Here is a 24612-nt window from a genome sequence, read left to right on the forward strand (position 1 = left end):
AAATTTCCCCTCTTTCCTCCTTTGGTTTTGTTTTGGCAGGAGATTGTATACATTTTTTTTTTTTTAAATATCAGCTGTCAGCAGTCAACCAAAATCCCCTATACCAACCATGACAACAGAAAGTGCTGTCATTCCAGTCTTGCATATTACAGGTCAAGCACAGGTTTTTAAATGTAATACCTTAATACTTCTCCAAGGACTACTGTACTTTCCGGACTATAAGCCGCTACTTTTGTCGCTTCATGCACCCACCCTCATCATCGACAACACACGACGAAATGCATATGATGCCGCTTCAAGTTACAGGCGATCGATTTGGCTGTCGAAATATCTCATATTACAACGTGGACACCTGCGGCTATGTACAACTTGTTTTTTCATCTTACATTTAGTGGGTGCGGCTTATAGTCCAGACATTATGGTATTAAAGATTTACTTGCCTTCTACAATTTTTAGCTTGATGAGTAAACAAAATAAGGTGTGAAGAACTTTGTCATCAGAAAGGAATATCTTAAAGTGAACAAAAATATAGGCTCAAGGCTACATTCACACACACTGAAATGTGTTCTTGTGTAAGAACTTGCAGACACCTGCATTAAAATGATTTAGAAGGAACACATAATACCTGTTACATAGCAAAACACACATAACAACAAAAAAAGTAACAGAGACCAAAGCATCACAGATGACAGTCTTGATTCTGTAACTAGAAGCTGTAATATTATTTAAAAGACAGTAAGAGGAAGGATGTTAAGTGAACAGTGGGGCACACCTCTGGGAACCAGGCGTGGCCTTCTGCACAGCAGAGTTGAAGAAGGCATCGCTGAAGAAGTCCAGTGAGCCACTGAAAACCACTCTGGCATTGTTTCTGGCCTGAAGGCCGGCAATCAGCAGGGTATTCTTGCCAACAGCGTGGGGATACTTAAGAAGTAAAAAAACAAAGCTATCAGTTAGAAACAAAGTGAAATATGTTAAACCTTATGTAGTTCATTTCTACTACAGAGAATAAAATGCTATGGCTATGCCCCACCTGGATGCCTACATTTTCAAACCTTAGCTATACATGAAGAAAATGAAAAAATATCCATTCAGGCCTCCTGTAGTTAAATTTCCACTTCCCAGTCTTGCAATGGAATGAAAATGTTTCAGCGAATATTACTTATCAAACTGAGGACATAAGAATTGTAATACTTTAGGGATACAGTTTTTTTTTCCTGAATAAACTTATTCTTAATAATTCACAATGTGACATTGTGACAATATGTCACTGATGTTACCTGAGAGATGGGTCTGTCAGGGAAAAAGGAGTAGGAGGTTGACGAGCCAGTAAGGATGTCCAGGACAAGAGGGTTGTCTGGGTCTGCCACCATGCTAGAACAGATGGCCATAGGATGATTACAAAAATGTTCTCACATTGTCTGCACTGCACCTTTGAAAAAAATTCTAAACAGCAACATTAAATGCTGTCTCTTCCTTCAAAAGTCTCTGCTACAGCCAAGTATAGTAAAATTTCTGTGAAATTCACCAAGGGAGTTGCTGCTCACAATGAAAAAAGCCGCTTATTATAATAACCATTTAAAACCACCATAAGTGTGGTAAAATACCAAAATAACTATTAACTTATTTATCAGAACAACTAAATAATTGGGCAATGAGTTGCTATTTCCAGAAATCTCAACACCCTCCCAACTTCAATATATTATGGTCTTTTGGGGTTACATGTGGTACAGAGGACATCTTGGCTGTTTCCACTTCATTTGAACTGAGGTGTGCTTACCCAACACCCTTGAATAAAATGGGTTTATTGGTAGGTTTGCCAACAATAGTGGGAGCTTTCAGCAGGTTCTCTGGGTCAGCAACAATCAGGGTGTGCTGGGGACAAGAAAGATCACTTGTAAATAACAATGTTAAATGTCAGTTCTAAAGACTGGATTTGTGAAAGTTAATGAACCTGCTGCCCTAAACAGAATAGTGTGTACCTCTCCAGGATCAGACACATCATAATTGTGATGGTCAATGACTGCAGTCTTCTCCTCATCAAACTCAATGCCGCACTCGCTGCCCAGCTCCCTCAGAGGGTCGCCTGTGTAACAGGAGAAAACCATGACCGTTTGCCAACATTCTAGTATTTGACATTATGTAATATTTGAGCAAAGGGTGTTAGAAACCAACTGACCAATATCTGAACTGGCAGCAACCAGGACATTGCCTCCACCATCAATGAAGGATGTAATAGTCTCCACATTAATATTGCCTCCAAAGTCTGCAGATGACCAAAAAAAAAAATAATAATTGGGGGGGGGTCACAGATTGCTTTTCAGCAAGGCAAAAACAAGCCATACAATTGCTCACTTGATTTGGAATGTAGTTTAAAATTTACCTTCAACTGATGGTGAAAAGATGATTAAATGGTCATACAGGAACTGGCCATACTTGATCAGAGATAGAGAGGGATCATCAGCCGTCTTGAAAGTGAGGTCAAAGCCACGATCTGAAAAGGAGAGATACATTATCAGTGACACATTTTTGCAATAACTTCAACAAATTGGCCGTTATCTGCGTTGACCTTCCAGAGGAATGTGAACTCCAAATAACACAAATAAAAGCACTGATATCATAGATAACAAAACTGTAATACCTCCAGTCAGGAATAATAGTCACAAGTATGTGACACTGCCACAATTTTTTTTTAAATAAAAATATTACATCAAAATATTATGTTTTTGGTGTACTACAAGTATGCCAAATGTTTTATTTGCATTGCAAAAGACATACACTACAATTATTTAGTTAAAATACATTAAACCGTCAGAGGCTTTAAAGTTTGGCAAGTTTGCATGAAGCTCAATTTTTGAAGTCCCCTGTTTCCAATGATCAGTTTGCAAGGCGACTGAGACCTGTAGTGTAGAAAAAACAATTTGGTGACACAAAGCAATGAATCTTGAACTGACCTGCTAGACTGCGGAAGAACATTGAATGGGTATCTCTGATGTTAAGGTTGTCCAGCAGAACCAATGTCTTGCCATCAGCAAAGGCACAATGCAACATGGACGCAAATATAAAGAATAAAAGGACACTGTTCTTCAAAAATCTGAACCTCCTTTGACTCCCCATTCTGGTCCGTATTGTGGAGGAGGATGATAAAGAACCGACCCGGTTCATCTGCACCTCTACTGTCAACGCCGCCATTTTGCTGCAGAAGTCGACGTCAGCGTTTACAGACGACTTAACTTTGACCCCGTGATCCAGCCAATCACAAAAAGGAACGCGTCACTGCTGTTGACCAATAGGATAAAAGATTTATTATAAGACCCGACAATCAAGGAAGAATACAAGTCTAGGTCATGAAATGGAAATCTCTCTAAAAAAAGAAAGAAAGAAATGGAAATCTCTACCATATTTATTAAATAATAAGTTCATAATTTCACATCTTATTGTGAGTTTAAAATATTATTCACACAGTTCTGCTTATGCTTTTTAAAAACTAATTAAATTAATAAACCATATTCTTTATTGAATGTATTCATTTTATTACTTTATGTATCTGGAACACACCATTCCAAACTCCATGATATTCTAGGAGCAATATAAACTTAAAAGAAACAAGTAACAGCAGACTGTTTTTATAAAAATAACTGCTCAGCACAAAGATGGTGAGACTGTTGTGTCTTTATTGATCTGATGATGACTTCTGTTGACTTTAAACAATGTTACTGATATTTAATAGAATAAATGTTGTATGTGTTAATATAAACTGACAAAATGATGACATAAATTGGTGACAGTGAAACAGTCCTCATGTAAATGTGAATAGTTCACTGCAATACTGAAAAACACCATATTGCAGCCACTGTAACAGAGGATTGTTGACCAGTTTGTCATCACAACAGATATTTGTCTTGATGTTTTATTACAGGCATTAAGACTTTCTCAGATTATACATAACACGAACAGTATTTACAATGTTTGCCAGAACATAAACAAATAACATCGCACTTCTTGAAAACAAACAATATACTGTAATTACCCCTCCATTTAAATGTTTAGTACCCATACATGTTCATGCAAATAATCTCTGAATAATATTTTCCATGAAAATACTTCTGCTAAGTACAATAAAATACCTTGACTGTCTATAGAAAATGTACACATTTAATGTGAATGAAATGTAAGAATAACAAGGAGGTCTTTAAGTTATATTACAGCAGGTAAGACTGAATTGTGATTTATGTATTTGGTATAAAAGGACAATGCATATTCCTGCATTTGAGTCAAAGTAAACAAACCATATAAAGTTGTATAACTATTTCTGAAAGAAATTTCAACAGTATATACTCAATCACTATTTCTCACCTCCATTGCTGGAACCAGGGTTGCACATCATGATCTATGGCCCTAAATCTTGAGATAATTGTAAATTTTATTTTTTTTTTATCTTGCATGTTACAAATTCAGTTTAGGCCAAGTTTACATTAATCATAGAATGCTGAAGCTCTAAAGCCTCATGAACTCACAGCATTTCTTGTATTTCCTCCTCTATAAATTAGATTTCTGTCATAAACAATATTTCATACTCCATTCACATATCTGCCCCATTACTACCCCTGACTCTCACACTCCATGTCTTCATTTTTCACCTCTACCTTTGTTGCAGCTTTATCTCCTCTCTCTGTTTGGAATTCAGTGGGGGTTTCCACCTTTCCAGCCTCTCTCCCCTCCAAATGACCTACCACTCCTGACCCTTCTTCCTGTTCTTGTGACTCCCCCACCATCCCTCCTTCTGCTTCTCCTTCTTGGTCACTGTCCCCCACCATCCCTCCTTCTGCTTCTCCTTCTCCATCTTGGTCACGGAAGATCAGTTCCCCTTCCTGGATGACCTGTTCAGCTGTGGGTTGCCACGTTGTCGCAGTGTCCCCCTCAGCACTGGTGGCTGTGGTATACTGATAGAAGTCGGAATCTGCCTGAAACATGACCAAGGCCTGTGCTGTGTGTATACGGACGTGCTGTGCAAGGGAGATTGCGTCCAAGAATTTATCACCACATGAGTCACAAGCATATAAGATTTGGGTGTTTGGGTCTGGCAACAGAAGGAGAGGTGACAAATAAAGTAAGTATTTCATATTTCTTACACAGTGCTACTTTTTAAATTTTAATATAGGTAATTATACAAATACAGATGTTTGAATTCATACTGGAAGCTCATTGCAGTCTTACCTGCTTCTTGCACTTTCTCTACTGCCTTGGTGATTTCAGCTTTCAAAGCCTCAGTCTCATCTGCAGACACTGATGCAGCCACTGGAACTACTGTAAACAGACACATGATACAAGGTAAACAAACACTTATCGCTAAGCCCTTTTACTCTCACACTTCTTTTATTATCTGCAGAAGTGAGGGATGCTATTGCCAGCATTTGTCAGGTCCTTGCCAGGACACTGACATTCTCCCTAAAAATCAATTAACTCCACACTGAAGATGCTGTCTGACCTGTCAGCTGAGCTACAGCACTGGCTGCTAGGGCCTCAGTTGCCAGGGTAACAATGTCCTCTGTGGTGACGGTAACTATGTTGATCTCGTTGTCAGAGGCGGCCGTCCCTGCACATGTGTCAGACCCCTCGTCTGCACTGCCCCCAGCTACAACTAGCCGCTTCATACCAGCCTTGCCATGGTGGACAGTCTTGACATGGGAGCGCAGATTGTCTACACGGTTGAATCCTCGGCCGCATTTATCACACAGGAAAGGTTTCTCCCCTGAGAAAACAGAAGCAAAGAAAATGTGGACAAAACTACTTAAGATTTAAGGATGAAAACTGTCAGTTCACTGGATGCAGGGTAGTAGCAAAAGATACTGAAGAAGTCATCAAGTGAAAGACAGTCTCCTCCATTATCCTGAAGCCCCATAATAATTTGACAAAAATTTTGTACCTGTGTGAATGATGATGTGCTTCGATAGGTCTCCCACATTCACAAATGCTTTGTTGCACATCTGACATTTGTGAGGGCGGACATTGTCGTGATGGCGAATGTGATTGGCCAGTTGACTGGACTGCACAAACCTGTCCAGACAGACAGAAAGACTGACACATTCTCTCATCTAGCTTCCTACAATATTCCTACTACTAAAATTTCATGGCAGACTGAACAAAACACTAGATACATGTCTTGTGTTTCCTGCTATTCACTATGCAGGGGAAGAATTTTAAGACAGCTTTCCTTGCATATGTCCAGTCTGCTGAATAATCTCACATCATGTTCCCCAGTTCCAAGTGAGTTTGAAAAATTAACCTATTATTCCAGCAGCTGACCTTTTGCCGCAGCGATCACACACATAGGGCTTTTCTCCCGTGTGCTGGCGGACATGAGCGATAAGGGAGCTGGCCTGGGTGAAGGCTTTGCCACAGACTACACAGACACAAGGCTTCTCTCCTGCAACACACAAATTACTATCTCACTAGGATGGGATGTAGATATCACTGATGTGTGGTTTCCCACTGAAAAATGAGAATGTTGCCTTCACATTCTATAATCTATCTCAATATCAGGGGAGTACCTGTGTGGATGCGTTCATGCCGCTGCAGAGCTCCAGGGTCACTGAAAGCTCTCTGACAGTGCACACAGACATATGGTTTCTCCCCACTGTGGACCCGCAGGTGTCTCTTCAAATTTCCTACACAGCAGATACCATCACACAAGGGTTAGACCAAATGACTTTTCAATTTCCTTTGGATAAAATGCACACTAACTGTAAGCAGCTGGAAAAGCTCAAGGTCAAATGATCAAAAAGTATGATCTGAGTGATGGATGCCATCGTTTCCTTAATGCTATTCTTCTGAGTGGTAAATATAACATTTAAATGTCAGAAAAGTTCGGTGTCAGGATGTGATTATACAGTAGCATTTGCATGATTAATTTAAAGTCGAAGCTCAGTCTGGGTGTTCGAAGTAAGTGTATGGTACATGTCAATTGCTGAGGACAAAGAATCCTCTTGTAGATACAAGTCAAGTATTTGTCTCATGAACAGTGGGTTTGCATGAACAGCAGTTGTAAGTAATGACTGCATTACCAACACTGGTAGCAGCTTACTAACTTTAACTGAAATCACATGACATCAGAGGAGCTGTAACCAGCAATTCAACATTTATCATCAAGCAATCTATCAAATCAAATAAAATGGAAAACAACTGCTTTTGAGAAGCTGAAAGGGTTGGCCTCTCAGTGATAAATAACTTGATTAATAGTTCATTTTCTGCCTATCAATTAATTGTCCAAGCACAAGACAACAGCAAACATTATCAATGGCGTGCATGAACACAGACTCAAATGCTACATCGTGGATAACGGTATCCGGTATCCTGCACAATAAAAGGTTCCAAGCAGGGCAATAAACAATAAACACCATTTCTGCATCTAGTCTGCTGCATTCTATTTTTTACCTGGTTATGATGAAGATACCAGGTGAAAGAAAGTCGAAGCTAATGAGCATGTTTTTAAGTATATACAAAGTATGTCTTTGATTTGTTTTGGGCCTCCTAGTTTAGCTAGGAATAAATTTCTGCTGTCAACTGACTGGTCCCTCTTTGTGTCTCAGAGATTAACATACCATTGGAACACTTTTATAGGTAAAATTTCTAGTTATTCAGAGAGTGAGAGCCTTTTTTTTTTAAGATTCTTACAAGGTCAGTGTATAACAGAAAAAAACAGTAGATAGGAAAAAATGAACAATTCTGCCTTCTTACCTGAAGTGGTAAACTGTTTGCCACATTCTTTGCACTTAAGAGGCCCATCTGTGATATGAATTTTCAAGTGAGCCTTCAGATTTCCCATCTAATGAAAACACAAAACAATCAGATGAGGTGTCTACACATTCTATATAAAATGTTCAATAACATTTGACAATTAAATACATATGGGCCTGCCAAATTGAAATAAAAATATTAATAAACATCTTTCATGGCATCTTTGTAGTACTGTAGTACAAATGTTTCTGCTGAAGAAAAGTTGTTTTGTATAAAAGTAATGCAATTATAGCTGCTGTTTTTCACAAAAAACGAAAAATTCCCAAGTGCACCGTCAACCTGGTTGAAGCGTTTGTCACAGTGTGGACACTTGTTGCCCTTCTCTGTGTCATGCGTCTCCAGATGTCGCATCTTGGCAGTGGGGTCGGAGAAGGCCTTCTCACAGTAGTCGCAATGATATGGCTTCTCGCCGCTGTGCACAAGCTGGTGGCGCTTCAGGTTGCCAGATGTGGTGAAGAGCTTGTTGCACACGTCGCAGCTGTAGCGCGCCTCACCTGTGTGCCGTTTGCAGTGCAGGTTGAGCAGGCTGATCTGGCGGTAGCTCTTTCCACAAGTAGAGCAACAGTATGGCTTCAGAGGGCTAAGAAGCAACAAGAACTTAATTTGAGAAACATGACAAAGTTGAGTAGGCAAGTGTCATTAGAAAGGAGCCAACTAAATGTCTCGGAATAAAGTAACTCACCTGTGTGTTTTCTCATGGGCTTTACAAGCTGCAGGGTCAGAAAAAGCCTTGTTGCAGTCCCGACAGCTGAACGGTTTCTCTCCTGTGTGAATACGCATGTGTCTCTTGAAATTACCTGTGTGTGTAAATTTCTTCCCACAGTCCTGGAAAGAAAAAATATGTCATGAAGAGTGAGGTGACAAACATGTTGATGCTAAGATTTACTGTATATACAGATATAACAAATATTTGCACAAAGACTACCAATTTCACCAGTATTTCCATGTTTGTTGCAAATATATCAGCTTTAATGCCTCTGCACACTGAGTGTGCCTGGGGCTGTCTTGCTAGCGTAACAGTAACGAGCAGTGTAGTAAAAAAGCTGATACTAACTTTTATCAAAAAATTAAAAGTAGTATTAAGACTGACAAAATGTAAATACAAAAAAAAGCATTAAAAATTGTACTAAGTTACTTTATTCTTTTCCACTGCACAAAAAACGCCTTTTCTCACCTCACATTTGTGTGTCACAGAGCTGTAAGGCTTTGACTCGGATCGGCTGCTCATAGACGCTGACTGAGTTTGTCTTCCATCGCTCTCGCTGCTCATATCAACTCCTCCCACCTGCTGGCTGACCTCACCATCTTCCTCTCCAGCCCCCTCTTCATCAGCTTCCCAATCGTCAGTCTCCCCAGAGTCGTCCTCCTGACCTTCAGCTACTTCTGCCAGCTCTGCCACTTTCTTCTCAGTATTTGTTTTTGATTTTCCTTCATCATCTGAGTCACTATCTATGAGGACAGCAACACTTGAAAATGAAATGTGTAAGGAGTGTAAAGAGTGTAAAGAGTTTTGAGTGAAAATGCCAAGTGCTATAACAGCAAAGGCTCTGCAGATTCCAGAAAGCCACTTTTTCACCTGTAACCATTTCACTGATAACATGGAACTGAATGCAAGACTAGGACATACTAGTTTTAATCAAACATAGCTGCTAAAAATCCTGATGAGATCCTGAATCTTTCTGTATAATACTGAACACATGTCATAGGCTGAAGAGGAAAGAGGTGTTTCTTAGGCTGATACAACACTGGAAACTTGTGCGGCCTGCTCACCAGGTGGGAAGTTCCGTCTAGGAGGTTTTCTGATTCTTCTCCCACGAGAGCTCATATAGGATGAGCTGCCAGCAGATTTCAGCTGTGATTCTGTAAATAAATACAAAATATCTCACAGCTTATTTGACAAATCACAAGAGCAATTAACACTGTAATGCATCAAGTGGGTCTTCAATTTTTGTTTTGCAGATGCTAGGACAATAAGTACTGACTTGGCATGTAGTCAGCATCAGAGGGGTCATCCTGAAATCCAGATGCATCTTGTGAAGCATTTTCTTTCTCCTTCTGTACAGATATTTTCTTCTGCGCAAAAACAGAGGTGGTTTTGGGGAGTCGTGCTCGGCCCAAGTAGGTGCTTGTTGTGGAAGGCTGAGAAACAGTCTCCTGTGTTTCTATAGATGAGTCCTCCTTTAAACTGTCCTCATTTTGTGTGGGCTCTTTATCTTCTGTGGAGATGCTAGGAGAACTATCCTCTGCTTGAGATGCCACCTCTGCCAGATCATTCTCCAGTTCCTCTCTCTCTTTTTGACCTGTTTTTTCTTCTGGTTTATAAAAAATAAAAACAGGAAAAACAGGTTTCTTTTATAATAAAATATAATGGTCTAATACTGGATATCAAGGCCATCTGATTAATGTGTTCCACACTGTTAATGTGAAATTCATGGAACAGTATCATAATCATCATATTCATAATTTTTAATAAAATGTTAATATCAACTCAATAACTAACACAAATAGCAAAACCAAATTTAAAATGTAAATCTGACCTTTTTTTCTTTATAATGTAGATGAAAAATACAAAGTGTAATTTTGCTACCAACCATGGAGAGAAAGGAAATACATCTTTGATGCCAGCATTACCAAAATATGATACCTCACGCAATGGAAAGTAACAGTTGAGGTTAAACACACTGGATTACTAAATTATTTGAATTAATGATGAATGTTGTTAACTTTATCTGCCTCTTTCTACACAAGCATCAAATTACTGACCTGGTTCAACACATGTAAAATTGAGGGCAGTGATTATAAATATATGAATAGTGATTGTTAATTTAAAAGTTGCAGATGTGAAGAGGACTGGTGTATCCAGTCCAAAATAATTATGCTGAGTATTTACTGCAGCTCTACATTGAAAAGAAACCCACAAAGCTATGGGAATGTACTCACCAACACCAAAATCCAGTGTTATGAGGGAAGGAGCTGGACTTGCCATTGATTGGTATGCAGAGCAAGCATTTACAATCTCTTGCATTTGTAGAAAGTTAGCAACAGCCATCACATCTTCTATATTCTGTGGGCTTAAACTCAGTTTGGCTGTGTACATAAACTCCAGTATCTGACCCAAACCTGCAATGATAATCAGAAATACAATTTTGTATGGTTAGACATAGTGGGGTACATTTACTCTTATTTGATTTAATTACTGTGATTATATACAAAAAACATAGCACTGGAAGACTGAAAAGACAACATTAGTTAAATACATAATATGAAAGCATAAAGCCAGTCTTGAACCTACCTGCTGCATTGCTGATGTCCAGATGCACAACATCTTTCTGGTCTAGGAAGAGTGTGCAGAAGTAGACACTGCAGGCTGCCAGCACAGCTTTGTGGGCCTTAAAGTCCACCCCATCCACAACAAAGGTGCAGTCACACAGCAGGCCCTGCTTACGCTGCCGGTTAAGCTGTTCTAGAACCTTACCACTGTGCCACGGGAAGTCCATCACCCTTGGGGATGGTGGAGGTGCCTGGCAGGCAGACAGGCTCTGTGGAAAACTGTCAAGTAAGATGAATATGTGGCAGATTAGGAAAGACTTAAATGGTCAGCATGAGCCAGTATCAGCCTTCAAAAAACATGTAAATAGAATAGTTTCACAGTATTGAAACTCTTCTGGAACTTTCATTAGTGTATGTTAATTTTATTTTATCACTTGCAATTACTAGCCAAAACCTTTTTAAAAAAATCAGGAAAACAGGCAACTGCACCCAGCAATTCACTCTTATTTATATGCAAAGGGCAGAACTAGTGTTTTTGTCAGGCCTGTAGCTGTGTATGAATAATTCCACAACTAAAACGAACATTTGTACTATCTTGCGTTGTGTTAATACAAGTTACACACGCGTTTTATTAAACATGTAGCTGCTGTATAAAGTGTGTGTGACTTGTTCTTCAATGTCAGTGGTGTCTGGACTCACAATTGTGGAAAATAGGCTCTTTATTATTCTACAGGACACCTCCAGGATAGCAGAGACATGATATCAACCCAACATATTGTTCTAACAGCAACAAATAAACAACCTTTCAAGTTATAGCTAAATAATATACGAAAAGTATTGCAGCACGATAGAATAAAGTTTGATATTAACGTTAGCTAAATACGAGTGGCTATATTAAGCAGAATGGCACCATAATAAAGCTTCCAACTGATATTCTGATGACAATGCCACTTAACTATACAGAAACACCGAATATTAACAAGCAGCAACATGTTTTGAGGCTAGAAATTTACGTTAGCTTTTTATAAAGTTTTGACAGCGTGGTTTGACAGTGCAATACATCGATTACAATTCCTCAATCCTTGTAACTTTGTTATCAGGGATTAATTCAGCGTGCCTTGGCATGCATGTAGCAAAGGGACAAGATGGCGGGATGAGAAGTTCAGCCTGTCATCATCCTTTGTTGTTTTCACAGCTAGCTCATTCTTTGAGCTCAGTGGAAGCGCCATTTTAACATAAACCGATTCCAGAATTACCTTCTTGTTATTGCTGTCTCACACCAGGATCAAACCGCTGGCCCGTGCGATGTTACGGAATGTTTGAGCACTTAGGAAAAACAACCCCAATCGAGTTTTTCGGTGATCGATCCTGCTCCGCTAACTCCATTCACCGCCATCTTACTCTCTCTGATCGATTGATAGGGACCGGCCGGATGTATAATTGGAGCACGCGCAGTTTGTACACGTGATGTGAAGATGACTGCATGGTGGCGCAATAGGTTCGCTTTACATGATTTATATTATTGATCATAATAAGGTTCTTCTGCGTATCCACCACAACCACCAACAGAAACATAAGATGTTAGAAAATGATTTACATGCATACTGTGACAGTATATAGGTGGAGGCACCGATGTAGTCTGCTAATGGTAAACCCACCCAAAACGCGTTAAGATCTTAATAGACTGTCTTTAAATTTTCACTGTAATCTTAAATCACCATCATTCAAAAACATGGGGGAGCCTACTATACACTACTGAGTGGTCTAAAATGAATAGATAACGTGTATTGTAATAATGATGATATCAAATCTTTTCCAAAGCAAAGGGAGCCTAAAACCATTGATTTCCAGGCAGTACAACACTTTAAATTATGTCGCAGTGTGTTTTAATCATGTGTGGCCCTCCTTAGCTAAAAGCTCTCCAAAATGAAAAGAAGACAGTATGACTCAAACACAGTGTAGCAAATTACACCCATGTAACAAAAGCCTCTGAATTATTTTGTCTGAATAGCGCCTTTGAATTTTCTTTTCTCATGAAATCAGGACAGATGCCTCATAAATGCCTCCATAAATAAAAGACTGAACAGAAGCACTGTCCATCTTCACTACAGCCGCTGAATAATGTTCTGTTTCTATTGATTTGGAGATTAGTCTGTAATGTAGTGCTCAAGGGTTACCCAAATTGATATTTGGTTTAGACCATTTAATTTATTTTAGTGTGAATATATGTGAGAAAACAAGTGGTTGTTAAGCCACTCATACTTTCAATTAATGCATATGGTTTAGTCATAAGCATGTATGGCAATACTCTGAATCTTATGCATCCAGCACTCTGTCTCAATTTGCTGTACCTGGCCTGAATGAATTAAATTTTTTCACTAAAAATATATAAATTAAAGTATTGATTTGTCATCATTATATTAACATTTCCACTTTCAAATTCACTTCACTTTGTTTTCTCCTCAAACTCTAGTCCTGTACTTTGAATAAATGCAATGTGTCATTGCCAAACATCATTCATAAGGCTTACACAGAGCAGAATATTCATTGTCAAAGCAGGAGACTTTTATTCACACAGTAATAATGTACAATAAATTACACAAGCAATCATCAACTTTAGAGGTGAGTATTAGGTTTTAGAGCTGTGTTAGAGGACAGGAATGAAATAAGGGAACAGATCCATTAATTGGAGCATGTGTGAGTGTATGTTCTTGTGCAAATCCTATATGTCTGTCTGTTATTTGCAGGTATGACTTATTGCTGCTGTGTATGGTGAACAAACTCAGAATATAAATGAGCAGCATCATGTATTGTTGCAGTCAAGGAGGGAGGACGTTGCATGTTTTATAGTGCACAGTGTCGACTGCATGATAAATGTAGAATGAAGCCAGGAAATAGAGGGAGTACTGTAGCATAAACAACACAAAAAGTGAAGGGGCTGTCAATAGAAAGTCGATCCATCTCTAGATCTTAATTTCGGTGCGAAAGGTCTGTACAAGCTCATGTTTGGCAGGGTGTCGTCTCGCTTGGACCGTTAGGGTGCCCTCTGTGCCCAGTGATGAAGTCACTGAGGTGGGGTCCACATCCTCAGGTAGCTGGCACTTATGGGTGAATGTGTTCATCACCGAACCATCCTGGGCCAACTGTGAAAGACAGAATATTAGAGATGACTTGGTGTTTTGTGACTGAAGACAGATGGTGTGATTAGTAAATTCTCCTGGTCACATTTATGAATTTGTGAAGACCGCAGATCCCTGTATAATAAGATTTTAGTCTCAGGGTTCCAGCGTGAAAAGACTTTATTGTCTTAACAACTTTAAGACATACAGAAATCTACCAATCCAAATCAAGATCAACCCCACCTTCTCTGCATGAACCTCTATCTGGTTGTTGGATGTGGTGACAATGACATCTTCGGGGGAGAAGTCTCGGACATCAACGGTGAATTGGTATGAATCCCCAAGAGTTTTAATATTTCCAGGTCCACCTGAAACCACCACAAGAAGAAAACAATTAGAGCACAGGAAGAAACAGCAGTGTAGTTTCATTTGTCTGGTGATTTATTTTCACTGAATTTTCATTTACATTATGTGAATAAACAGTGTCTTTTCAAGATTCTGCAGATTTAATCTTGGATAAAAGATTTCAATTGTTTATTCAGTTTCATTACAACCTACTAAAACAAAAATGTAATTATGAAATAACTGACCATAAAAACCTGTCTTCAATGCTGACTTTTGTTTGGACAAAAGAAGCAAAGAACATCACATGCTCTTGACCATGGAGTTATTACAAAATTAAAAAAAAAAATCTTTTAATTAAAAGAGAGTTGCGAATGTCTTTTTCTCTGTTAGTGAGCAAAATGCTAAACTTTATGAATAGGCTTTTTGTGGTTAAATCATAGCTTGGATGTCCACCATAGCCTCTTGCCTGAATATTGTATATGATAGAACTCAGTCACTGTAAAGTCACAGTTCAGGTATAGCTATGGTGTGATTTCAGCATTTGATGTTTCTCTTTCTGCTTTTTGTAACTTTCCTTTAAGAAAACTTCATGCCTCCTTTATTGTAGCTTGTGGATCTCCAGCATGGAAAATAACTTGCTTTTAGGAGTAGTTTATGCCCGCTGCTCACTTTCCTTTTAGCTCATGTTCTGGTCTTCACCAACTCTTGAGTAAAAAAACAGGCTCCTTAGCTGCTAAATGCTCTTTAATGTTTAATAGTTATTTGCTATGGTTGAGCGCAAAAAAACCAAAACATAAGCAAAAAGAAGCTAAAAAAACATTCTACCGGGTGATAATTATCTGTGGGTTTGTCTTTGCAGATATAATAATCTGATCCATAGTAATTAAAAAAGATTATTAGAGCAGCTATAATAATTTGTATATGAAAGAGTAAGAGCTTACAGCAATGAAGCAGATGATAATCATGTAACCTGATGCATTGCCCAGTGTCAGTGACAGTGACAACTATCTGTCCCCAGTGATTGTGAGCTCAGAAATATGACCTCACACATACCCCCCGGACTGGAAATGAGTGTGTGGAAATAAGTGGCATTAGCTTTGACTTGATATATGCAGGCTAATTTGATTATGTGACATCATTCTAACTGTGCAGTTATGAAAGAGGTATTCAGATTCTTTACTTAGGTCAAAGTAGGAACACCACAGTACAGTCAACATTACACAATTAAATGTAATTAAAATACTCTGTTACAAGAGTCCTGCAGTTAAAATGTTACTTAAGTAAAATCATAAAAGTATTAACATCAAAACATACTTGAAGTACCAAAGGTAAAAGTACTCAGTACTCTGATCATATGTTCTGACAATTATAATTCACATTACATTTACATTGCATACTGCTGGAAATCTTGCAAATTTTATTACTTATTACTATACTCTATCTGATTCTGAAAATGACTAAATTATCAAATACATATAGTGCAGTAACAAGTAAAATATTTGCCTCTGAAATGTAGTGAAGTCAAAATATGAAGTAGCAGAAAATGGAAATACTCAAGTAAACTACAGATACCTCAAAATTTTACTTAAGTATTTGAGTAAAAGTACTCAGTTACTTTTCACCATTCCATCTGTGTTAGTGTGTGTATATGTACTGTATGTGTGTGTGTGTGTACACTGTTCACCAGGCAACCATCTGGTCATTTCTTATGCAGGCGTCATCCCAGATGCTCAATGTGTGAAGTCACACTGCTGGCAGTCAGTCCAGCATTCCCCGGCTTGTGTGTATGTGTGTGTGTATATACCTTTCTTTCCCTTTTGTTGCACCCAGCTTCAAGCTCCAGTGCTGCATCTATATGATACCAACCACTCCAAAACAATCCTGCTCTGCCCCTGCCACACTGAGCATATGGACTCCGAGGCCATGTAGCCCTTGGGAGTCGAAGATCACGTATGTTCATGTTATATGTCAAAGTGTACAAATAATTGTTAGGTCAAAAAATGAGGTTGTGCTGAAGAAAGTTTTACCAGACATTGGCATGTTAAACCTATTTTCATGTGGTACATAAAGGTCAATTCAGAACTATTACAAATTAGCCAAAATAGTCAAGACTCCTTTAAAGTTCACACTTTCACCGTGTGCACCTTAAGTGAACATATACAGAAGAGTGTAGCAGTGGCGACATACAAGTGCCTACAGGCTTTCTGATTTTATATTCTGTATTCTTATTCTGTTTGTACTTTGACACATTTTTATTGTACAGGAGTATATATAGTTGCTTACAGACCTTGGTTTTAAATTTGTGTAATTTTAACTTCCTTTTCGTTAGTTTATGTGTCTTAACATGTTCTGCTTTTATTTTGATATGATTTGCCGTGAAGCACTTTGAGCACCCTTGGGTGTTGCAAAGTGCTATATAAACAAATAAATCCACACCAGCTGAACCAGACACTATAAAGTGTAGTGCCTGCTGACCTTAACGTTTATGTTAACACACAACTGACAAACTTGGATTAGAAATCTGACCAAAAAAGCAGCTCCAGCTGTGTTCTCTCACATACATCAGTTTAATTTTCATCTTCTTTTTCTTTTTACACTTACTGTAAGCTACTCCATCAGTCAGCTCTATGGCTACACATTTACACAGAAGCACTCAACAACCACACCAGGGTACCTTTGCCTTTTAAACTGACTCCTGCTTGTTGTCTCCTTCCTCTGAAACGTCACCTCAGACATGTTGTTTTATAACCACTTTATAGAAACAACACAACACTGAATATAAATAGCTTCCAAGCCGAGGCATAAATCTACTGTACAGTCAGAACTGTCACTTCAGCCTGCCACTGCTATTGTTTTTATACCGCTTTTGTATACCAAATAGATTACAGAGGCCTGAAATTCCAACTTACTGGAAAACCCCAAGGCGTCATTCCCAGGCCTCATGAAGGAGCCAAAGTCCTCAGCAAACAGTCCACGATTTTTCTCCATGTATGGGTTAGCAGAAGATGAAGATGAGGATGAGGATGAAGTCTGGTGGAAACTACGCTCCGATCGATAGGCAGAGGAGTTGGTCACACTCATGGGTGGCTGTGAGCGGCGGGTAAGCTGAGGAGGAGAGTAAAGAGAGAGAAAACGGAGGCGGAGAGAGCTGATTCTTCTAGTAGCCACTCAGCGAGTTTTTCAGAGGCTTAAATGTAGAAATAATACACACAGCTCATTTGTCTTCCTTTTCCTTTTCTTGTTTATATTAGGTAAGATAACTTATTCTTCTACTTTCCTGCAGTTGTTCAGCCATGGGCTTTATATACTGCATGGCCCCGCTGTGGGAGGTGTGCACGTGTGTCACAGCTCGTTGGGAAAGGGTAATGGTGTTCTATATTTATCATGAGATGCACAGAGCAATGGAGACAAGGCTGTGTGGCTGGAAAAGCTCTGAGTATTGAAGGGCCCTGAGGTTAAGAGCAGGGGAGAGAGTGGGATCTGATAAACTGAGGTAGAGAAAGAGAGTGACGGGGCAACAGTTGTCATTCCACACACACCAGCCCTGAAATAGCTTCCCTCTCTTCTTTTCAACTCCCCCTGTGCTCCATCACTCCATCTGCCTGTTACTTCTGCTTTCTTAATATTCAGTGCTGTGTCTGTCCTGCAATTGGTTCCTCACATGGTTTTGCTATTAAATGACAGAGTACCCAATGTTTTCACAGCTCGGTTCCATCTCATTAGATTTTGGGGGTTTTCAGGCCCCAGCTCCAATTAAAATCCCACTTTAAGTCATCTGTTTATTGATTTAATGTCTTTTTCTGAACATGCAATATTAAGACCAAATGACCTATTGGAAAATGCAGTTTCTTTCAGCTGAGCTGGATGAAGAGAGGAAAGTGCATTAAAAAACATAAAAGAAGCCCTGCCTCTTATCTCAGTGGATAAGTTAAGAGCAAAACAAAGGTGGAAAGAATGTGCTTGAAAACAAAGCCATCAGTGGGAGCAGGGGACTTAGTAGTGGCATTGCTTTGTGGCTATTAATATCTGCATGAGCGGCACAGCCCATCGTGATTATAAAACACTCGATGCTCTCTAGTCTAGTTAGTGTTTCTGACAGATAATCCATTAAAAATCATTTATGGATTATCAGCATCTGCCTGTTATGACACTAGGTATTTGACTTGTGTTTGACTTGACTTTATTCAATCACAAGTTGTCCATAATTTACTGATGACCTCTATATGACACATGCAGCACATGACTGGTTTATTGGCTGACACCTCAGTCTCAACATCAAATATTTGCCATCATCACAGTCATTCAGAAATTGAAATTCATGGCAGTCCACTGTTGAAAGTAATACACAAAGGTTGTCACCTTTTGGTCTGAAGCCATGTTTGAAAGGTTAGCCAGCATTACAAATGGCACCACACAGTGTTATTTCTTATCGGTATAGAGCTCATAGCCCCCCTGCTGAAGGTCTAAATCCAGCCCAGCAACTCACCACCTCCTTGCCAGGGAGCACACAGAGCTTCCTCCCCTCCCTGGTAACAACACTGTTTAACACCTCTGGTAGAGCTGACACTGAGACCACAGACTGAAAAATGTGCTATCAGATGTCCTTGATGTTATACATTTTATTAATTCATTCTACCATGTTTTTATACAATGTAACTTTTAACTTGCTAAACAAGGTAGAAAACAGTAATAAACGATTTTCTGATGGACAAATTATGCTCATTTTTCTAACTTTTCTCTAACCTTTGCTTTTTTGTGTGAAATACTGGGTAATTTCACTTCTTCAGGCTTTTCAGGCAACACATTCCCAAAAAGGTTGGGAGCGTGTGATGTTGCTGTTCCTTTTCACAACACTTAAAAAAACATTTAGGGACTGAGGACACCAAGTGATTAAATGTGTCGGGTGGAATTTTGTTCCATTCTTCACAACAGTCCTGGGTCTTCGTTGACACAGTTTTCATTTCAAAATGTGCCACACATTCTGTTTTGGGGACAGGTCAGCAGGCAGGTTAGTCACTCACACCCTTTTCCTCCGCAGTCCAAAGCAGTCGACTGAGCTTCTGGACTCTTTTGACATAGATCTTCCTTTTGGCACAGTACACTTTTAAGCAGCATTTATGGATGTAACTACATATTGTAGTGCCTGACACCGGTGTGCCAATGTAATCCTGAGCCCATGTGGTTATATTGCTTATGGAAGAGTGACGATTCTTGATGCAGCGTCGTCTGCGGGATCGGAGAGCACGGTCATCTGGCTTAGGCTTGCGCCTTTGCCCTTTACGCACTGAAATCCCTCCAGATAACCTTGAATCTTTTAATCATGTTATGCACTGTAGAGGGTGGCACATCCAAATCCCTTCCTATCTTTATTTGAGGTCTTGTTTTCAATGTAATACAGGACACAGATGATTTACAAATCACTATTTTCAGTTTTGCTTTTGATTTTACATACCCTCCCAGCTTTTACTGATTTGGGTTGTATTATAAAAAAGGCTGAATTAAGAAAAAATCTATAAGCAGCATCATTTCATCAGCAGTGAGTCAAGCTTGACCTGACTGACCAGGGTAGGCTGGTATTTAAAAGTAATTACAGCAAATGGAAGATGAGTGGGTGTGCAGGGGAGCTCCAATGCAGAGGAGCAGAAGAGAGGGGATGAGCATTGGTGGTGAGATCATACATGCTGGACAAAGCTGAGAGGATGTCATGGGAGAATGCAGAATAAAGACCAAGAGGTGTGGAAAACACAGGAGAGACAACAGTGATGTTCACTGCACTGACAACATCCAGACATTTATTGTCCAAGCCTGGTGGAATTTGAATGCCTTATAATCATTTATCGCCTTCAAATTATGTGGAAATGATTACCAATTGTGCACTTACTCTATACTTACTGCCTGGTATCAATATTTAATATATTCAAATGATAAGCAGAAAATATACAGTTCTCTCTTGGTTTCAGTTTGGCTGTGGGGATGGGAAGAAGCTTCTGATGAAAGAATCTAACAGGTGTATGCGGGAGAGCACAAAAACTAAAAAAATAAAAACTAGAATTACCACCATGCGGTTGCATGCCTCAAGTCAGTCAAGTTCACAGGTATGGCAAAGAAGTGATGTTACTGACCTTGACCTTTGACCACCAAAATCTAATCAGTTTATCATTGAGTCCAAGTGGACTCTTCTGCCAAATTTGAAGAAGTTCAAGGGGTTCATGAGATATCACGTTCATAAAAATGGGCTGTACAAGTGTACGGATGGACAACCTGAAAACAAAATGTCTCTGGCTGTGACTATTGCTGGCATGGAGGCATAAAAAGAGAAAGAGAGAGAGAGAGAGAGAGAGAGAGAGAGAGAAACATCACCAATAAATAAGTAATATTAAATATGACTAATAATAAGAGCAGGTCAGGAACACAGAGATTATAAGACTGACAAACAAGAATGACAGACTGGAACGAAGAAACATAAGCAATGAATATTAGTAGTCAATGATTCATGTTGTCCCTCCAGTTACATTGAGTCACCTCTATGTGCGCTTGTGAGCGCATTCCTGTCTAGTAACACATAAAACACAGACACAAACAGCAGTGTTTCCATCACTTCAGGGGACATTATACTGGCTTACATTGATTTCCTGGAGACCTACCCTACCCTAAGCCTATCCTCACTCAAAACTAATGCCAAGTTGTCAACCTAAAATTGAATTATTTACATGGAGGGGACCAGCATCTGGTTCCCCCAAGGAAGGCTGGGCCTGCACCATGTGAGTGTGTAAACAGGCTTTGGTCTCCACAGTGGAAGTTATGCCAGGCACACACACACACACACACACACACACACAGTGCCTGGGTTGTGCCTGCTTCAGCTGCTGTGTGTTATGTAATGTTGCAGACAGAGGGACAAGTCACACAGTGATAAACTGTGGCTGAGCTGGAAGGCCATCTCCCTACTACTAACCTATATGCATAAATAGTAGATGGTCAGCTATATATGCAAATGTAGTTATACAGGTATTGAACAAGAAGACCCTAAATAAGATTGGCAGCTCTGTTCAGCATCTTCACAGACCTTCAGAAACCTTCCTCTATAAAAAGCTGCACTTCCATTTCACCCAACAATATAAACATTTAACAATATAAACACTGTGCACTTGTTGGACAGAGTAAAATTAAAATAAAAAGGTAATTTGATTAAAATTGCAAATATTTACATTTGTGTTCAAATGATTATTTACATTTTTTATTTAATAAAATGAAAAATCTCAGCAAAAATTATGTTAACTGCTGCATGTAAATCCAAGAAGGCTCAACGGTGGCTGTACTCCCTGAGGAGGTTTGGCATGTTGCCTAGGATCCTTTGCAACTTCTACAGCCGCATCACTGAGAGCATCTTGACCAGCTGCATCACTGTCTGGTATGGCAGCACTACTGCTATGGACCTGAAGCACCTGCAGAGAGTGGTAAAGACTGCTGAGAAGATCACCAGGACTCCACTGCCCTCTCTGCAGAGCATTTACCACCGCAGGGTGGGTAGGATCTCCATCCTCAAGGTCAAAGATCCCACCGACCCCTAGGATGGACTGTTCTTACGAGATTCAGAAATGTGAAGTGCAGGACCACTAGACTGAAAAACTCTTTCTTTCCCTCTGCCATCAGACTCCTAACCAGCTGAGGCGTTTATTACCAGGAAATATGTCATGTACTGTCGACCTGTACTGTTTACATTCTCAGTTTGCACATTGACTGTTGCACATGCTGCTCCCATGCAGTATACATTCTCTTATTATATTGCTGCTTAAAGTGCCTTAGATTTTGTGTTATCTACTTTATATTTTATTTGCATTCTGTGGCATTCATGGGGACAGCGAAGTAAGAATTTCACTGTACAGGGAAACATTTAACTGTGCATATGACAAATAAACACTTTGACCAATAGCAGAGAAACCAAGCAAATTTAAAATTGATTTGCTTACACTGTTTTATTTATAACTTGATTGAAACTACTGTAAACCATGGCACATATTCATTGTTTTTGGCCACTTGGGGGTATCAAAACAAGCTGAAAAGAGATGCTACCATGCTTGTTTGGTTTGAATTTAAACAAAACACTTAAACACATAGCATTTTGAAGCCACTGCAACACAACCCTTTGTCTGTCTGGTGTTGTGCCTCTATCCTATAATGGGTTTGTGACAGCTATTTCACTGAGAAGAGTTTCCTGCAGCTGCTGAATAATGGGACTGATCAGAGTGGAGTTTGAGGTCAGAAAAACAAAACAATTAAGGCTGTGTCATTCTGAAATGTGCTGAAGAGTCAGATGTTAATTCTCTATGGCTTTGTTTCTATGAGCAACCCCTTTCATAGCACACATAGTCCATCGCTCCATATTGATCAGTGCAGGGTTAAGTCAGCCATAAAATTACATGACAGGTAAAACTTAGACTCCAGTGCAATCACTTTTATCATTGCTAGTATACTATATTACAAGAGCAAATGTACAAATTGAATACAGAACACAAAACATCATTATGTCAGTATTTGGTGTTGATCACAGACAGGGGAGATGAAGGTCGTTGCAGGGTAGAGCTGCAGAGCATAAGGGTCACTCACTGGCCGGTCAAGTTGAGATGGTCGAGGCTGAAAAACAGGCAGAAGATCACGATGAGCAGAGAGAAACAGGAGAGGAGAGCACCGACCTGGTTGATAGATGCTAGTCTGGGGGTAACAATAGTGGTAGGTCCAGAGGATGACAGCTCCGTGTGGAGGATAATAGTCCAGAAGGGGAGCTGACAGCAGGAACAGGCGAGGAGAAGGCTAAGAGGATAAAGGACGTTAACTGGAATGGAATACACAAAGACAGTCTCAGGTTAGGTTGAACAGCACTAGTCATCTGTGTGGGAACAAGAACAAACTGGCAGTGAACCAGTAGGAAATGGGTAGTTATAGGAGACGGGTGATTGCAGGAGTGACAACAGGTGGTGATAATAAGGATAGCTGGCAGGTGTGTGGAGGAGAGAGGGCAGGTAAAATGGAGCAGCCCCGAAACAGAGGACATTTTACTTGAACCTTTTCGCTCTCAGAACATTTAATTTATTGTGTTTGTAAATGTTTTCATATTCACTTTTGGTTTTGATTAAAACCTGTTACACACTGTGACTCTTTCAATTATTTGCCAGAGGAGAAACTTCTCACATTGTCAGTGATAATTGTTTATGAGAGAAAAGTAATCGAACTTTTTGACTCACTCTCCAGTCACCTCAGTGTGCTGTTTCCATGGAAATGCTTTTTTTTTTTTTTAACTGAGAAAAGCAGTGTGTATGTAATTTCCATCGTGGAGGCCACATACATGTGTGTGTTTGTGTTTGTACAGCATGTGTGATTGTGACTGATGCTCACAGTATTTCAGATCTCTAAAATTACACAAGTGCTATCTGAATCCTAAAAAGGAGGCGGGACTAAGCAAAACAAAGTTTAACTAAGTGCTAATTTGGAGTCTGTGTGCACAGGTGTATGTGTGTGTGTGTGTGTGTGTCCCCAGAACTGAACAATGATTACCTTGACCTTGAGCATGCTGCAATTCGGAAAGCAAAGCTTGTTTTCCTTCAGCACGTCAGACATTTCGAGGGTTCAGGAGAGTGTCTGTGAAATTGATTACTGACATAAGGAAAGTCATTAACAGTGACATCTGCTCATATCCATCTGAGATGTAAAATGATAACCATGCTGTTCACTGCTCTCAGTGTAGTAATAATACTAATAAAACTTGTACTTTACCAGCTTGTTTCTAACATTAGCTTTATTAATCTACAGCTGCGTAATTGTTTTTGGTCTGTTTGGAGCATCTGTGCCTCATGACGACGACATTATAGAGCAGTGGTTTTAAGAGTGGACCCTGTCATTCAGCGCTACTCCCCTCATCAATGGTTTTATGCAAAGAAAAGTAGCAACGCACCAACAAAAGCAATGAAGAAGTGGACTGATAGAAAACATGGATGTAAACAATGAAGGTTTGAAATGATGTATTCATAAGGCCTCAAAAAAGACAGAAGAGCAGATTTTTTCCTAAATAGCACGAGTGATTTAAGAG

The 24612-nt window shown here is 39.5% G+C and overlaps 3 protein-coding genes and 1 long non-coding RNA gene across 6 annotated transcripts in view; all 4 read right to left on the bottom strand.

The window, feature by feature from the left end:
- Positions 1-3225, bottom strand: part of ddost (dolichyl-diphosphooligosaccharide--protein glycosyltransferase subunit (non-catalytic)) — a 5096-nt gene extending 1871 nt beyond the window's left edge. Inside the window, exons 1-7 of the mRNA XM_020612500.1 lie at positions 2952-3225; positions 2381-2491; positions 2177-2263; positions 1980-2083; positions 1778-1872; positions 1278-1371; positions 773-921 (exon numbers count right to left, since the gene is read on the bottom strand). Of these exons, the coding sequence (XP_020468156.1) occupies positions 773-921; positions 1278-1371; positions 1778-1872; positions 1980-2083; positions 2177-2263; positions 2381-2491; positions 2952-3189 (878 nt within the window). The 5' untranslated portion in view covers positions 3190-3225. The remainder of the gene's footprint in view (positions 1-772; positions 922-1277; positions 1372-1777; positions 1873-1979; positions 2084-2176; positions 2264-2380; positions 2492-2951) is intronic.
- Positions 3226-3639: 414 nt separating this feature from the next.
- zbtb17 (zinc finger and BTB domain containing 17) lies at positions 3640-13406 on the bottom strand. Of its 3 annotated transcripts, none has more exons than XM_020612620.1 (15): positions 12321-13406; positions 11087-11343; positions 10735-10914; positions 9777-10103; positions 9565-9654; positions 8969-9243; positions 8477-8619; positions 8074-8374; positions 7735-7822; positions 6549-6665; positions 6304-6424; positions 5924-6054; positions 5486-5749; positions 5215-5304; positions 3640-5077 (listed from the first exon to the last, which is right to left on the bottom strand). In XM_020612620.1, exons 2-15 carry the CDS (start codon positions 11289-11291, stop codon positions 4599-4601), a joined length of 2811 nt encoding a protein of 936 aa, XP_020468276.1. In that variant the 5' UTR covers positions 11292-11343; positions 12321-13406; the 3' UTR covers positions 3640-4598. The 3 variants fall into 3 exon arrangements, with proteins under 3 accessions (XP_020468276.1, XP_020468274.1, XP_020468275.1); XM_020612618.1 differs by having other exon boundaries at positions 9777-10106; positions 12321-13405; XM_020612619.1 differs by lacking the exon at positions 12321-13406 and adding an exon at positions 11764-12302 and having other exon boundaries at positions 9777-10106.
- A 223-nt stretch (positions 13407-13629) lies between these two features.
- On the bottom strand, positions 13630-17781 carry hspb7 (heat shock protein family, member 7 (cardiovascular)). The gene is made up of 3 exons (XM_020612596.1): positions 17438-17781; positions 14427-14551; positions 13630-14207 (listed from the first exon to the last, which is right to left on the bottom strand). The coding sequence occupies exons 1-3, from the start codon at positions 17607-17609 to the stop codon at positions 14028-14030; spliced, it is 477 nt and encodes a 158-aa protein (XP_020468252.1). The 5' UTR covers positions 17610-17781; the 3' UTR covers positions 13630-14027.
- Positions 17782-22681: 4900 nt separating this feature from the next.
- LOC109967220 (uncharacterized) lies at positions 22682-24378 on the bottom strand. Its single transcript, XR_002275903.1, has 3 exons — positions 24300-24378; positions 24081-24179; positions 22682-23162 (listed from the first exon to the last, which is right to left on the bottom strand). It is a non-coding gene; the product is annotated as an uncharacterized LOC109967220 (long non-coding RNA).
- Positions 24379-24612: the final 234 nt, after the last annotated feature.

Source organism: Monopterus albus, unplaced genomic scaffold (genome assembly GCF_001952655.1).
Source record: "Monopterus albus unplaced genomic scaffold, M_albus_1.0 scaffold126.1, whole genome shotgun sequence".
Classification (NCBI taxonomy): domain Eukaryota; kingdom Metazoa; phylum Chordata; class Actinopteri; order Synbranchiformes; family Synbranchidae; genus Monopterus; species Monopterus albus.

Excerpts from the sequence above, each read along its gene's own strand:
- zbtb17 (XM_020612618.1), bottom strand. The coding sequence starts at position 11,291 with ATGGACTTCCCGTGGCACAGTGGTAAGGTTCTAGAACAGCTTAACCGG. Across the intron at positions 10,915-11,086 it reads GGACATCAGCAATGCAGCAG|GTTTGGGTCAGATACTGGAG; the intron begins GTAGGTTCAAGA and ends TTATCATTGCAG. Across the intron at positions 6,425-6,548 it reads GCATGAACGCATCCACACAG|GAGAGAAGCCTTGTGTCTGT; the intron begins GTACTCCCCTGA and ends TGTGTGTTGCAG.
- hspb7 (XM_020612596.1), bottom strand. The coding sequence starts at position 17,609 with ATGAGTGTGACCAACTCCTCTGCCTATCGATCGGAGCGTAGTTTCCAC. Across the intron at positions 14,552-17,437 it reads TGACGCCTTGGGGTTTTCCA|GTGGACCTGGAAATATTAAA; the intron begins GTAAGTTGGAAT and ends TGGTGGTTTCAG. Across the intron at positions 14,208-14,426 it reads TAGAGGTTCATGCAGAGAAG|TTGGCCCAGGATGGTTCGGT; the intron begins GTGGGGTTGATC and ends TGTCTTTCACAG.